We start from the raw sequence: 17,027 nt of genomic DNA on the forward strand, positions 1-17,027 counted from the left end.
ACGGGGCTATCTAGGAACTGTTCAATTATTCACTTCACTCTACTGGGAATGAGCCCTAGAGCACAGGATAACTACCATTGTTTTGGCTTGCATACAAACTTCATTCAAGGGAAATTAGTGTAACCAAACAGGAGGGAGTTTTGTAGCTTAGAAGCCTCTTTTGTGTAAATACACACATGCTTCCATGGATTCAATCTTGTACTACTGCCAAAAGCATTGGTGTAGCAGCTTGCTCACCAGAGCACGAAACAAAGGACATTTGCATAACAGCAGAGTTCACCTGCTGAAATTATTACTTGAATCTCTGTTGTGTGTTCTCTCGTCCCACCAAAAGCAAACACTGGGTGATGCTAAATAGTGTAAATTCTTGAAGAAATTTAATTGAACCTACAAACTAAAATCGATTTTTATAAGTCTGTCTTAGTTTCAACATGAGATTGGTCAAAGCAACACGCCTTCTTGATAGAAATACCACAAATGTATAGAATCCTGTTGATAAAACACTAAAAGGAAATTAACTTGAAGGACATGAGGTACGATGTTTATTATATGAATTGGGCAATCTTAAGAATTGCTCTTCATTCAAAGGAAAAGCAAAACGAACCAAAGGAAAACCCCAAACAAACCTAGAGTTATTCATCATTTCAGAAATGACTTTTCTTTTCAATCCTAAGGGAATTTTGCAAAACTTCAGTAGCAGTACCAATCAATATGATGCGACATAAACACAGTCCCTTCACAAAGGCACAGCTAGATAATGGACTTTTTTCTAGATTCTTTCTAACAAAAGTTTAATAACTAGGCAGATCTGAAAAATGATAAATATTTTCAGAAAAATAATGGCTCAACGCCCAATTCTATGTGATACAGCATCTATAAACGGTGATCAAAAGTAGTCAAAACACATTGCCTGACTTTTTCTTTCATTCTTTTTTTCTTTTTTCCTTCCTCTTTGCATTTTGTAACCTCATCCAGGAATAAGACAGTGTACATGGCTTGTCAACCTGCTAAGGTAGAGTTTAGATTAGCTTGGCTTGGGAGCAGAATCTCACAGGCACTCACCAGGTCAGGAATCTAAAAGTCTCTGAGAAGGTGCTTGGAATATGCAGACATTGGACATTAGTGATAGTTTTTAAAAATTCACACCTTTTATTAATTCTCACTTTATAACAAGAAAATCAGAAGTTATCAATGAAGAGAGTCATCAGGAATATTCAGCTGAATCTAGTATTGGATTATATATGTTTAAATAATATCAAAACAACATATTTACGCTTCAGAAATTTGGGCTCACGTTAGGTTCAAAAAGATCTTCAGACTCAAAGTCAATGTGCTCGTGATATGCTTATCTGGTAAACAGAGGCAATGTGACAGCAATACAGTGATTTCTCTTTATGAACTATAAGATTTAAAAGTTAAAATTGCAAATGGATAAGATACGAGGGAAACAGAAGGATGGTCATGAATGCATTGGTTAAGAAATTTATTCAACATTTATTTCATAGAGTCATTGCAAATATTAGGATAAAGAGAATTGTCAGTAATATTATTGACACAATAATAATTCAGTTCTACTAACCTTTACTGAGCACCTATAAACCTTTATGAGTGCCTCTTTCAGACACTGAGGATACAGTAGCAGCCAAATCAAAATCCCCACCTTCATGGAGTGTACCTTTTAGTCAAAACGACATAAACAGATATATAAAATGCCCAGAAATGAAAAAGACTTGAGGGAAGAAACAAATCAGGAATAAACACTACCAGCTGATAGGTTGGGGGATAATAAAGGAAATGGACTGATATTTCACCCTAGTTCTTCCCATTTTGTACCATGTGGTCTTTTCACCACCACTCCACCTGTAAGAGCTTGCATCTAATAGGGAAAGCAAGGAAACTTCACATACTTAGGCCAACTAGAAAATAACCCAAAGTAGCATCTTAGTAAGTATAAAGAGATAACTTGGCGTAGACATGAGCATTAGGAAGCGAAAGTTGCATTAACAACGAGGACCTACTGTATAGCACAAGGAAGTATATTCAGTATCCTGTAATAAACCATAATGGAAAAGAATATGAAAAAGAACACATATATGTATAACTGAATCACTTTGCTGTACTGCAGAAGTTATAGTTGGTTTAATATTGTAAACCAACTATACCTCAATAAAATAAATTTAAAAAAAAAAGAAAAAGGGAAAGTTGCATATCAAAATTACATTCTTAATATATTATTTGATTACAAGGAAAAGAATATATATTGTCAAAGCGGTCGTGTGAAAGCCATGCACTTTGATGTGATATCTAATCACTTTTAGAAAATTCATTTCATTGTATAAAGTTGGTAAAAAAATACCAAAACCTGAAAAAGATAGTTCAGTAAAACTATAGACTAATTTCATACTGCGACTATAGAGCCAACGCTTCTAAATAAAATATTAGCAAATTGAACTCAGGGGTATATTAAAAGAATGGTATACCAGGACAAATCTGGTCTGATTCCAAGAACGTAAGTTTGGTTCAACATCAGGAAATCTATCAACATACTGCTTAAATCAACTGATTAAAAGAGAAAGCCCCTTTTTTTTTTTATCAATAGATGCAGAAAAAAGACGTAAGATTCAGTAGCCATCTCTAACAAATATTCAACATAAAACCAGATTAGGAAAAAGTCAATTTATAAATTTATTCCACTGGAGTCTTGAGTACGATTGAGGACTAATAAAAATAAAACATAGAATAACTAAGTTGTATAACCATGACGCAGCAAAAAAATATATATATATTGCTTTTTGGTGATAACATGAGACTCTGAACTCTGATGGCCCCATTCGCAGGCCCACCTTCCCACGGCTAAAGCAGAATGAAAGAGCAGGCCTGCAGCTCTCAGCTTTTCAGGTAGAAGAGTCCTCTCTTGGCTCAGATCGCCAAAACCACCAGCCTTGGTGTGTGTGTGACAAGGAACAACAATCCTGTCCCCCAGATGGTGTCCATGCACAGCTTTGCTATGGTGTGTACTCTTAGCATTGCTCATTTACAGGTTGATAATAAACCAAAGTAAAAAGAATTAAGTCTTAGTCATCATTCTCACCTGTTTTTGAAGATGGGCTGGTCTTTGATATCTGCTTAAATCAAACCATTAAAAAATTATAAATTCTTTTTTTAATTTAATTTTTATTTTATATTGGAGTATAATTGATTTACTGTATTGTGTTAGTTTCGGGTGTACAGCAAAGTGATTCAGTTATGCATATACATATATACATTCTTTTTCAGATTCTTTTCCCGTATAGGGTATTACAGAATTTGGAAGGAAATAAAATGACAACTAATATTCACTGAGTTCATATTAAGTTCCAGGAATTGCTCTCACTGAGTCCCTACTCCAACCCTGTCAGATAAAGGCTATTATTATCCCCATTTCACAGGCAAACCCTGCAGCCTTAAAAGAATAGATAGTTATATTTAGCTAGAAAACAATTTTGTTTTTGCAAGATATAAGATTCCTCAAAAAAAAGTTAAACTTCAAAAGATAGATTGGAAAAATACATCTATAAGACATTATAGAAAAATAAATTCTTTCCCCATAATAAACAAAGAACTTCTAATAACTTATGATAAAGAGACAACTCAATAGAAAACAAAGTATAAAATATGGATAAATAATGTGATAAGAGGATATACAAAGTTAATAATGTTTGAAAATATTTATATCTTAAAAAAGTCAAGGGACTACAAATTAATTAAAGAAAGAATAAAGTAATACTGGCAAGACCAAAAGGATTAGTAATTTCTTTTTATTTCTTCCAGTTTTATTCAGATAGAGTTGACCCAAAGCACTGTATACATTTAAGGGGTCCAGCATAATCATTTGACTTGCACACATCATGAAATGATGACCACAGTAAGTTTATTGAACATCCGTCATCTCCTATAGATACAAAATAAAAGAAAACATTTTTTCCTTGTGATAGCACTCTTAGGATTTATTGGGTTGGCCAAAACATTTGTTCGGGTTTCTCTGTAACAACTTATGGAAAATTCCAGACAAACGTTTTGGCCAACCCAATACTTCCTTAACAATTTTCATATGTAATGTCAGCAGTGTTAATTGTATTAATCGTGTTGTACATCACAACCCTAGTACTTATTTATCTTATAACTGGAAGTTTTCGTCTTTGACCACCTTCACCCACCACTGCCTCTGGTAATCACAAATCTGATCTCTAAAAGGAGCAGTAATTTCAAGAATTTATGGGGACACAAATCATGGACATTTTCTTTCATTGTTTGTGATCAAGTGAATTACTTCAAACTTTTCGGAAAGTAATCCATCAATAATGATTAAGACTAAACATACATTTTGGTATAGCAATTCTTGCTAACCTATACAATAATAAGTAAGTACAGGGACTTCCCTGGCAGTCCAGGGGTTAAGACTCCACACTTCCAACGCAGGGGACGTAGGTTCGATCCTTGGTCGGGGAGCTAAGATCCCACGTGCCATGCAGCGCAGCCAAAAAATTTTTTAAATAAAAAATGTACAATCGTATGTATACATACATTTTCAAATATGGTTTTTAACAGTAAAGTCAAGTCAGTAGGATAACTGAATAGTCTGTTTTCAGCCATGAAAGGAATATTATGCAACATAAAACATGATAGGGTGTGTCCCATGATCTCTAGTTGAGTGTGAAAAGCAAGTTACAGATTAATAATGGGTATAAAAATGGGTATAAAAAATAAAATTTTTCCAGAAAAAAATTGAAAAGAGAGAGAGAAAACGTACCTATGTGTGGATATATTTGCTGTGTGAGAAAGTATGGCAGAACAGATTCAAAGCTATCACCTTTTCACCTTTACAGGGTGGGAATGGGGAGGGATAGGAGGAGGTCGAGGTGAAGGACCGTAATTTATTTTCCTGTATGTATCAATGTCTTTGGTTTTTTCTCTGAATACAAAATGCAAATCAAATATCCGAAGTAAAAAAATTAATATTAACAACTTTAAAAGAAAAGGAAGATATCTTAAAGGGAAAATTTCATTTCATTTCAACAAATACTTATTGTACACCTTGTTCTGTATGAGAAGATTTGCCGGGGAGTCAGTTGTTGAGCGGAATTACCATATGGAGTCAAACGTTACCACACTCTCCTGCCCTGTGGTCATTCGTATTCTGTATTGATTAAGTAGTCTTAGAACTATAAAATCTTCTATGTAGATATGAGGGCGAGGATTGTCTCTTAACATTAGATACAAGGAAACTGAGGCCCAGAGTTGTTAAGTGTTTTGTTCCAAGTCTCACAGCGTTGGTTGAGTAACCTACATCAAATATCAAGGATATTTATTCTTAGCCCATTCTCAACCCATTGTATCAATCTTCATAAATCCTCTTATTCATAAAGTTCTTAAATATGGTTTGATGGAGTTAAAGAAATTAGAAGTAAGTTACAATGTTTATGTGTGTTACATTTTTCAGTCCCGAAGCCAATCATCTAACCTACATTCCCTACATTTTTGCTTACAGCCAGGATCTTGTAGGTCCCTTGATTGTTTAGGGCCACTCTTCAGGGATCTGAACAAATAGGTAAAAGTCAGTAGCTCCTTAAACACCTACCCGCCTGTCCTATTTTTTGCAAATTTACAATAACTAAACAGAGAATGGAAATCTAAGCAATTAAGAACCACTCAAATAAAAGAAATCATCATTGTTGGCAAAATAAACATTTTATTCCCAGCCAGAAACTACAATTCTGTTTAGAAAATTTCAGTGTAAAAGTCTTGTTTTAGAGAACATACCTTTTGCTTATTAGGCCAGGAGCATGCTCTTGGGTCTGAGTTTTTTGGGCTGCAACAATATTTTATAATCCTTTCTATGAACAATAGATATATAAAAGGCCATAGAAAATTAAACTGAATGAAAGTTTTAATCTCACATATTTTAGCCACACTCTAGTAAATGTAGTCTTAGGCACTGGAAAGAATAGAATCCAATATTTAACTAACTGGCTCTTTAAAAAGCTTGGACACATTTATTTTTAGTAATAGCTCCAGGATATTTTCAGGAGGATGATCAAATTAGATACCATTTCTGATAGCCTACTCACTACAATGACAATGGCCTTCTCCACCTTGCTATAAAATTCCTTATAAAAATTTTCTGTGGGAGTAGATTCATGTCTTCCAACTCAGTACTGTCAAAAAGATATATCTTCCTGGGTGTCCCTGGTGGCGCAGTGGTTAAGAATCCGCCTGCCTGGGCTTCCCTGGTGGTGCAGTGGTTGAGAGTCCGCCTGCCGATGCAGGGGACACGGGTTCGTGCCCCGGTCCGGGAAGATCCCACATGCTGCGGAGTGGCTAGGCCCATGAGCCATGGCCACTGAGCCTGCACGTCCGGAGCCTGTGCTCCACAACAGGAGAGGCCACAACAGTGAGAGGCCTGAGTACCGCAAAAAAAAAAAAAAAAAAGAAAAAGAATCCGCCTGCCAATTTAGGGGACACGGGTTCAATCCCTGATCCGGGAAGATCCCACATGCTGCGGAGCAACTAAGCCCGTGCACCACAACTACTGAGCCTGCACTCTAGAGCCCACGAGCCACAACTACCGATCCCGTGTGCTGCAACTACTGAAGCCCATGCGCCCAGAGCCCATGCTCTGCAACAAGAGAAGCCACCGCAGTGAGAAGCCCGTGCACCGCAACGAAGAGTAGCCCCAGCTCGCCGCAACTAGAGAAAGCCCGTGTGCAGCAACGAAGACCCAACGCAGCCAAAAATAAAATAAATAAATAAATGTATAAACTAAAAAAAAAGTTGTATCTTCTTAAGTCTGTAGCTTTTTAAGTGAGAAAAATAGCCAATTTCTGGATGCAAACGTTTATAGTTAGAGAACACAGGGATTTCTTTAGCTCTTCAAATGACTGTCTCCAGAATCATTACATCACATCACGTAATCTCCGCTGGTTGAGATCTTATTCAAGGTTTATTTTATGAATGCTTTTCTTAGGCTCAACAATTGAGTGCCAAATCAATTCACTCTCAGCTCAACTGCTCACACAGACTACCTCCAAAGTTTGGATTCTTTCAAGGGCTGCCAAGCCTTGACCTGAACTCTCAGAATATTCTAGTTCCAGAGGCAAGTGGTATTCCACATGTGAGTCAGGTAGAATTGAGCTGTGATAACCCTTCCATTTTCCATTTGCATGACAAGTACGAGGAAGCCCTGTAAATATGACCTTGACTCATTTCTGAAGTCCACAAAGAACACTGCACCCCCCAAACAAATAGAATCCTACGTCTGCTCTATAAACTTTACTTGCGTTAGGCTTCTTTGATCTCTCCTCCATCCAGGCAAATCCTCTGTGCTCATAAGGAACTCATCTAAAATTTCTCTTCACCAGCACAGTGTGGAACTCTCTGAGAAGTGTTTTTGGTTTTTTGTTTGTTTGTTAATTGTTATTTATTTTTGGCTGGGTTGGATCTCCGTTGCTGCCCACTGGCTTTCTCTAGTTGCAGTGAGCGGGGGCTACTCTTTGTTGCGCTGCGGTGGCTTCTCTTGTTGCAGAGCACGGGCTGTAGGCACGCGGGCTCAGTAGTTGTGGCTCACGGGCTTAGTTGCTCCGTGGCATGTGGGATCTTCCCGAACCAGGGCTCAAACCCACACGTGTCCCCTGCAATGGCAGGTGGATTCTTAACCACTGCACCACTAGGGAAGTCCAGAAAAAGTTTTTAAAATTAGCAATGATTTCAAGCTATGTAGTAAAATTGGAGTAGATGTCAGGTCCTTGTTAATTTTAAGTTAGGACCGTAATCATCAAGCAACTGCCCAGTGACATCTGGTAGAGGCCCATTTTATCACCAAGAATTAGGAAGAACACCCTACAGCTATCTCGGGTCAGGTTCCTTCTGGAGGAAATTTTTTCTCTTTAAGACAGAAAATTTTGGTTCATCCTTTTCCATTCTCACTTTTCTATAATGCCTCTCAGACTTCGAATTTGTATAGAACTATAAATGTAGGGATCAACATATCACTTTGTGGAAAACTCTTTGAAAGTTTCAAAATAGCTGTATGCTAAGGAAAAACATAATGGAGACAGCCATGACTGCTATTACTTCTGGAACTCCATCTCTCGGTGTATGGCACTAAATGGGTGTACAATTTAGGCCCTGCTATCAAGAAGCTTACAGTCTATTGGGGAGATGGGATATACACTCCAAAATTTAAGGAACATTGCAAGGCAACACAAAAAAGATGACCCATGATAGCATATAAATAAGTAATCTTTTAATGACTAATGCACATTTTTCTAGGGTCCTTTGTCCCCCATAGGAGCATGAGTGGGTTAGCACTATGCCCTTACAGTATTTAGCCAGAAAAGAAAAGCAACGTTAAACATTATTAGAAAACGGTGTTTCTTTCTTCTGATGTTCATGTCTATGACTTAAACAGGATCATTCTTTGCTTGCCTTTTTAAAGCTTTCCACATGTCTCTTGTCTTTGAGAACAGGATGTGTTGTTATTGCTTTACTTGTTACATTATGCACTAGTGAGATTCAGGAACTCAATAGGGCATCCTCAGAAAATGCAAAGAATGATTTCTGCACTCTCCCACCACCATCCAAAAAAAAGAAAAGAGAATAGTGATATATTTAGAGTACCCACTAATAATGCAAAGCAAGGAGTTCTGACGTTTCGTTTAATTGAGTTATAAACAAGAAAACTATTAAATCCTGCTGCCGCCCCACTGATGCATGTGGATGTGTGAATTCTCTCCATGTGTGTGCTCTGTGTCCTTCAGGGCACCCATGGTGGAGATGAATCACTAAGGTGTGTACCAGTCTGACAATCTTAGAAAGTCTCCGGACTAAAAGCCCAGCCCAGGAAACAGCATTTCATCTAGTTCCTGGTGTCCTGCTAATTGATCCGAAACCCTTCATTACTGTCTAGTGCAAAGGGCAACGTCGAAAGTGGGTATTTAGAAAGTGACTTGACTGAAAACAAGGCAGAGCAAAATGCCAGGCCTTGTGAACTGCAGTTGCTCTGTTCCTGTGTTGTCACACTGGTGCTAAGCTTGCGTTTTATTTCAGGTCACTTGGAGAGCCCCACTTATCCTGAATGGAGATATCCTTACCTACGAGATCCGCATGCCTGACCCTCACGTCACGATCACCAACGTTACTTCCTCTGTGTTCAGTCACGTCGTTACTCATCTGATTCCTTTCACTAATTATTCTGTCACCATTGTGGCTTGCTCAGGGGGTAATGGGCATCTAGGGGGGTGCACAGAGAGTTTCCCTACCCATGTGACCACGCATCCCACCCTGCCTCAGGATCTTAGCCCGTTGTCCGTGGTTCCACTAAGTGAATCGTATGTTGCCATTTCTTGGCAGCCACCAGCCAGGCCAAACGGACCCAATTTGAGGTAAGAGAAAGTGATGGTGCTTTTGGATTTTGTTACCATCTTCTCTCTCTGGGAAGGAAGGGAGGAAGGAGGCTTTTCCTCACATAGGAACGTTGAACTAATTCCTTATTGGATATTCCTCACTCATAACATTTTTTTTATTGAAGTGTAGTTGATTTACAGTGTTGTGTAAATTTCTGCTGTATAGCAGAGTGACTCAGTTATACATATCTTTTTTATATTCTTTTCCATTGTGGTTTCTCACAGGATATTGAATATAGTTCACTGTGTTATACAGTAGGACCTTGTTCTTCATCCATTTTGTATATAATAGTTGGCATCTGCTAATCCCAAACTCCCACTCCATCCCTCCCCCAGCCCCCTCCCCCTTGGCAACCACAAGTCTGTTCTCTATGTCTGCCTCACTCATAATTTTCATACAGTTTCATCTTCTGTATCTTGACTTATATGGAACCATAAAAAGATCATCAAGGTAAAAATAGCATGATATTGTGAGGAACTAAAAACCCTCGGAACAACAATCGCTGTTCTCTAATGCTTCTCTACACAGCCCCTCTCTTGATTTTCAAAGTAGACCTTTATCATATGTTAAGCAAGCTTGATGCGTGTTCTAAATGACACATTTGCACAAATGTGCCTCAAAATTCTAAAGATAACACGATAATTTTGGGCATGTTATTATTATCTGGAAACTTCTAAAGCATGTGGTCAGGAATATAGATAAGATGAAAGAAAAGAACTGTGATTCTGAAATGGCTTTATAACAGCTTGACCCTTAGGCAAGACTATGGAGTCGATAATATTATCATTGTTTATAAAGTATTGATGGTAGAAGTTTTAGGAAATCATTAACTTTATAAGCTTTTTGTAATTCTATTTTGTGTGAAACTGGCAATAAAGTTTTGGCAAATCTGATATAGAAGAAATCTAAATGTTATCATTTTACTGATGGTAGTAAAATGTGAATGTAGCTAATTGTTCCAGTTAGCTACGCGGATGACACTTGTGCCAAAAAAAAAAAAAAAATGATTATCTGGAAAAAAGAAAATTAAGATGTTTTCTTTACGTTTACACATACACCGCACACACTCGTACTGTGAGACAACCTGAATTTTGGTAATAACATTAGTTGAGATAATCCTGATCTTTCTGCTTATCTTTTGCTTTAGATATGAGCTTCTGAGATGTAAAATCCAGCAACCACTTGCATCAAATCCCCCAGAAGATTTAAATCTGTGGCACAATATTTATTCAGGAACTCAGTGGTTTTATGAAGATAAGGGTCTTAGCAGGTGAGATTACAAAAACTATAAAAACAAATGCTGACATTTAGTTTGGGGCATGTTGAATAGTTCAAAGAATCTGAGCGTCTTCATTGTGTGAGCCAGTTATGCAATGAAACATGTTTGCTTATTATCTGTGGCATTAATCATCGAGCAGCAACAGTCAGCATGTTTAATATTTGCCATCTTAACTGCACGCTTCAAATAAGCCTTTTGAAGTCAAGTTTGTAGGTGTTTGCGCCTTAACCTCTTGCCTTTGTCACGGCTCTAGCCAGACACGTAATGGCGAAATCTGGAAATGTTGAACGTGTTCAAAACTGGGGAACGTTTGGGCCACTTGTAGAATGCTTGCTTTTCCAGGAAATAATTTGCTATAAATCATTGATTCAATTCACAAAAAGTATTTAGTTAACAGGCTTGGGACTCGAAAGAATTCGATCTGGAGTTCGAAGAGATCAAGAAATGGGCAAATAGGCAATGTCAGAAAAGAGTACCCCACGGGAGAGTAAGGAGGCGTGGGTTTGGTTTCATCCTGTGCTGGAGGACTAGCTTTGTGGCCTTAGGGGAGTCACTTAACTTCTCTGGGCTTCACTTTTGTTGTCTATAAAATGAGGAGATCGGATGGGATTAAGTGAGGTCTAGACCTTCATGAATCAAGCAATGTAATCAAATTTGAAAAAAATCACAAGTATTCTTTTAGGAAAAGTTTCAAGACATATTGCTCAATGACTTTTCTATCAGGTGGGTTATGCTTCTAGACTCACACTGACTAGCTCTACTGTGAACTCTGTTTACAATCTGGTCTTGTCTCCCCTCTTCCTCTGCTGGGCCTCTGCGCTTCAGCCACGTTAGTATTGCGTCTGGCACCTCTAACAGGCAACACCCACCCTCAGCTTCTCCCCATAGCTGCCATTTCCCTCTGTCTACCGTCCTTCAAGTCTTGGCCTGCAAGTTTCCTAGAGCACCCTCTTCCTCGTCTGAATCAGCTACTTCCTTAATGTATTTCCATAGCACACCCCTTACAAATCACTGTTGTCTTTGTACTGACCTGGCTACTTGTCTGGACACCCCATTTTACTGTCATATCCACCATGAGCAAGGCCTTGTCTTCATGACTTCTCTATCACAATCCCCACCGTAGTGCCTGGCACACAGTGGGTGTGCCAATAGATGCTAAATGAAAGAATACTTTTAGTAATGTGTGAAGGGTTGGGTATTCATTGCTCTGTGCCCTAGGAATATTAACTGTGATGTTCTTATCTTTGGGGAATGAGTAAAACCAAGGAAAATTCTCCTGTCCATCTGAAAGGGTCCTGGTGGGAAAACATTACAGATACGGTGAGGTTCTTGAAGAGAGGCCGCACGTAAATCTAAGGAAACAATAGAATGAACCATGTAAAATTGCCATTTTTGTAAGCTAAAAAGGATCAATTGCTAGCATATCCTTTTGGTTCAATCTAAATTATCGTGGTCCCTAGACTCTTCTCCACTATTTTCAATTCATTAGTTACTTAATCCAGCATTGCTATATAATGATGACTTCAGTTGAAGAAATTCATTTTATTCAGCAATTCCCTTTTGTTTACTACATGCTGACAGGCATTGTACTAAGGAACAAAAGATGAATAGCATAGCCCTTGCCCTCAAAGAGCTCACAGTCTAGTGGAGAAAACCACACTCATACACACACACACACACACACACACACACACACACACACACTCATACATGTATTAATTACTATCATCACAGTTAACTACAGATACACCATCACTACCTAGGGAAATCATATGGAAAAGTAACTATCTGTGAACTCTAAGTGCCTGAAATATAGCAAAATATTCCAAAATAAAGAGGACTTGACTATCTAACATTACTGAATCTAACTTTTAACCGTGAGGTAGTTGGCAGAAAAACAGAATGAGACTCAGAAAGTTAATTTTGTTTCTTCATAGAAGCAATGAAAACTTATTAAGGAATTAGGACCAAGGCCAAAATTTTATTATTGAATTTTTAATGATGCTTGTAAGGATTTTTAATAAGTCCAAATCGAAGATGTAAGGGACGAAATTAAGTTAAATCCCCACAAATTAGATTGAAACATAAGTTGACATAAACATACTGATGACAGCTGCTTCTAGAAAGGAAGTATACATATAACAAAATGTGCTGAGGTGATATTTTGACTAGCCTCATAGTACTAAATGTCAAGAGATTTTTTTTTTTCTGCTAGCACTCGCAAAGACTTTTTCCAACTATTCAGATAAACCACTTTGACCCATGTAACCAGCTTGTGAAAAAAACAAAACAAAATAAAATAAAACAAAAACAAACAAAAAACCCCCACAATATGCATTTCTTTATGGTTTTTATATTTTATTGTTTGTCTGCATCACACAGCGTGTGGGATCTTAGTTCCCCGACCAGGGATCGAACCAGGGATCGAACCCACGCCCCCTGCATTGGAAGCGTGGAGTCTTTACCACTGCACCGCCAGGGAAGTCCCTGCATTTCTTTCTAATATTCAAAGTGAATGGCATGAGTCTTCATATTGTGAAAAGAATTTTTCTAGACATCTACCCTTTGTAAGTCCAAAAGGCTAGGGGCCCCTCCTGCCCAAGGGGACTTGTCTCACAAATCTGAGAGAAAACTGGAAATTAGACCACCCGTGGGTGCTATGTGCTGTGCCAGTGTTTTTGTTCAAAAGAAGGGATCTTGTCTGGAAGGTGCAGTCAGCACCCACTTTAACTTCTGGCAGCCAGGCTTGCTGTCCCTGCTGTAGAGGGAAGGATGGGAGCAGTCAGCTTACCTTCCTGCACACCTGTGTTGCAGCCCCTTAATGAGCCTCCTCTTTGACATATTTTGTCTTACTGACGTATTTGTTTGACTGTTTGTGGGTTTCTTTTGGAGGGGAGGGCGGGGGAGGATGGTCATTGAATTCTGATGTCTTTAGGAAAAGTATTTAATTTCCTATTCTTCCCAGACTCACCTTTTCTTATTTCCTTCATAACTTACATCTACATAAACAAAGGAACCATTGAAGGGTTTCTGCCCATCTTGATCTGATCTCACCAATAGCTACAGCTAGAATCAGCTTTTTAAATGGTACTTCTCTTGATATAAAAAGTAAAATTAACTTAAGTTTCACTGGGCATCCCTTTATGAATACATTTGTGAGAGTAAGTATAAATTGAAGTCAGTTTCCTTGGGCAAGCGGTCTCTTTTGGTTAGCTGTATGTTTCTAATATATAGAAACCACAACACTTTCATCTCAAATGTTATTATGTTCTGAAATTCAGATCATTCTAGTCTTCATTTTTTCCTTTATAGCTCCATGTACCAAGTAAAATAGTGAGCTCATATCCAGATAATTTAGTTTCAACAAAAATACTTCTGTTTTTTATGAATATCTTAGGTAAGGGATGATTTGGTCTGAGTTACCCAGCTAGTTGCCTAATTATTGAATTTTGCTCTGTCTGTGTAGACACAAACTCAGTGTAACTGTGGGTTTATACTACTTGTCAGTTTCTAACTTTTCCTCCTTAATCATTCTGTGCAAAGTGGCCAAGTTATGGTTGTTAGGGGAACCATAACTTTGGGTTTCCTGACATTTTCATCAATTGGAAAATCTGGAAAATGTGCTGTTGTCATCTGATGCTGCTGTGGTGAGTCAGGCTGGGTTTAACAAAAGGGTAGAGACCTTCATTTTAAGCATCAATCCACCCTTAGGACTTTCAGGATCTCACTGTGCCTTGGTTCCTGGGTGATCAGATAAAACTTCTGCAAACACAGTGATGGCATGAGCGCCTATCTGTTCTGGATCTGACAAAGGAAGAACAAGCTATGAGAAATAATAGGCTCTATTTTAAGGAAAATGTTGACTTGTAGATTATAATAACTTAGCTGCCATTGAGTTTATGAAGGGAGGCATGTTCTCACTCCTTTTCCTTTCAATTTTCTATGAACTCCTACAAGTATTTCTTTATCAGTCTGGAAAGAGACTTTCATATGAGTTCTCAAGAATCCTCTAATTGCATTATCTTTAAATGAAAGGATTCAAAATTCATAGACCTTCATCTGGTTGTCAAAGAACGGTTGGACTTGACTCTTTTCAAGTTTAAATGCTTAAGATAAATATACTATAAAATCTAAGTTTGAGTCTTACTGACATGGATTCTGATTTTTTAACCTACAAAAATGAAATGTTTCAAACCCTGAAAGGGGACATAGTTTCTGGAGAATGGTATTCAAAAAGTGTGACGTTCATTCCCCTTCTTTGTAATGAGATTAAATGTGCACAAGTAACATTTTCTGCTTTGCTAATAGGGAAAGACTGGGTCAGCTCCATGACACGTGTTCTCCTATAACATAAACATGTTCAAGTTGTAGCTGTTAGGTAAACAAATTAACTTCATAAGCATGGAGGGTGAGTTAGAAGGAAGGCCTTTCTTCCGTGACCACCAATGTGAGGTAGAGCCTGGTATTTTCTTGCTTGATACCATAATGTGAGTAAAAGTTGGGTCTAGAAATGAGAGCCAACTTCTGTCAATGTTGGTGTACCATTTCCTAGCAAAGTACTTAATTCGAAATGAGCAAAAATATATCTGTTTCACATTTAACATGGGAGAGTCACGGTGCTCTCTTTTCATTGCTCTGAATTTACTTCATGCTGTCCTTTTCTAAGTGTCATCATATGAAAACTTACCTCAAAAAAGAAAATGAGGGGATTCCCTGGTGGCGCAGTGGTTGAGAGTCCACCTGCCGATACAGGGGACACGGGTTCGTGCCCCGGTCCGGGAAGATCCCGCATGCCGCGGTGTGGCTGGGCCCGTGAGCCATGGCCGCTGAGCCTGCGCGTCCGGAGCCTGTGCTCCGCGACAGGAGAGGCCAAAAGTACTGCAAAAAAAAAAAAAAAAAAGAAAAGAAAATGAACCTCTAAATCTGGGAGGATGCATTTTTTCATAGGAGGTTTCATTGCCTAATGTTTTCTTCAAAAAAAAAAAAAAAGAAAGAAAGAAATCTAGTTTATTTGTTTACATTTCTTTTTCATGTTGATGATATAGTAGAACAAAGACAGAAATCACAGCAAAGTTATTTTAGGTGCCGCATTCTGGTAGCATAAGCACAGATAGCTACAGGAGTAGACAGCTGCGGCTTTCACTCACTTCCGACGGTGATCGATCATCTTTACTCTTCAATTTCCCAAAGCAAACATTTTCAGCAGCATTTTTAGGAAAACAAAAATCTTGCAGCAACAAATGAGTGAGGGAAAGAAAAGGTATCCACCATCAATGGAAAATCTAAACAATTACAGATTTAAGCAGTGGAAACAGTGTTACATTTTTGTTTGCCTATTTGTTTATTCCCACAAAAGGATTTGAGGGTGTAACGAACAGTGTGCTCTCAGAGGTTTCTCAAATCCTCTGGTGTATAATGTTGTACTCAAGCATGTGTTGGATGGTGGTGGATATGAAGAAGAGTTGGTAGAAGGAGGAACTGAATAACCTGCATTTTCGGAAGCATGATTTATATTGGTGACAATATTGACACATGAATTCTGTTAGGACATCAGTAAAGTTGACACATTTTTAATTCTGATGAAAATAACCTGAGGCATTCTGTAGCTGCACTGAAGAATTGGTTTTATTGGTTCCCAGAACACATCAGACCCTTTCAAAGTACAAGCCTTCCACACATTTTGCCCTGAATAATGCTTCTTACTGGCTAAATTAATGTCTCCACTGGCCAAATTACTGTTTGTCATCAATACCTAGCCCAAATGTTATCTCCTCTGTGAAGACTTCCTGACTAGATTAGGTTAAATTAGATGCTCTGATGTGTGTGGAAAGAAAAAGGAATAAATGAATATATGTTTTAGAGGTTCTCATTTAAAAACATTTATCTGTAAATATGTATATAAGTATACACACGTACACACACACACACATACATACACACATACACACACATACACACACTCCAGTAGGACAGACATGACGTTCACTATGTTTAGTATCTGGCATGCTGTTAGTGCTAATAAATATTTATTAATGAATGAATGAAGTAATGGTGTATCAAACATAAAAGAGCAATATAATTTGTAAGAAAAAAAACCATCTTTCTAAGTTTCAGTAAGGATCATTTCTCTATTGGACAGGTAGATTTTCGTGGCACTAGCCAACCAAATCATATGTGACCTGAAAGTTATGAGGCTGAATGCTTTAGGAACTGTGAGGTAGCCATTCATTTGTTTATAAAATCATCTCGTCAATAAACAGATTAAAAACTTTATCATCTGAACAGAATCGAGTTTTCTAATTCGAGT

The 17,027-nt window shown here is 38.0% G+C and overlaps 1 protein-coding gene across 1 annotated transcript in view; it reads left to right on the forward strand.

Moving 5' to 3' along the window:
* Window positions 1-17,027, forward strand: part of USH2A (usherin) — an 815,986-nt gene that overhangs the window by 533,087 nt on the left and 265,872 nt on the right. Inside the window, 2 exon segments of the mRNA XM_032639255.1 lie at window positions 9,085-9,419; window positions 10,589-10,711. Of these exon segments, the coding sequence (XP_032495146.1) occupies window positions 9,085-9,419; window positions 10,589-10,711 (458 nt within the window).

This window comes from Phocoena sinus, chromosome 1, assembly GCF_008692025.1.
Source record: "Phocoena sinus isolate mPhoSin1 chromosome 1, mPhoSin1.pri, whole genome shotgun sequence".
Lineage (NCBI taxonomy): Eukaryota > Metazoa > Chordata > Mammalia > Artiodactyla > Phocoenidae > Phocoena > Phocoena sinus.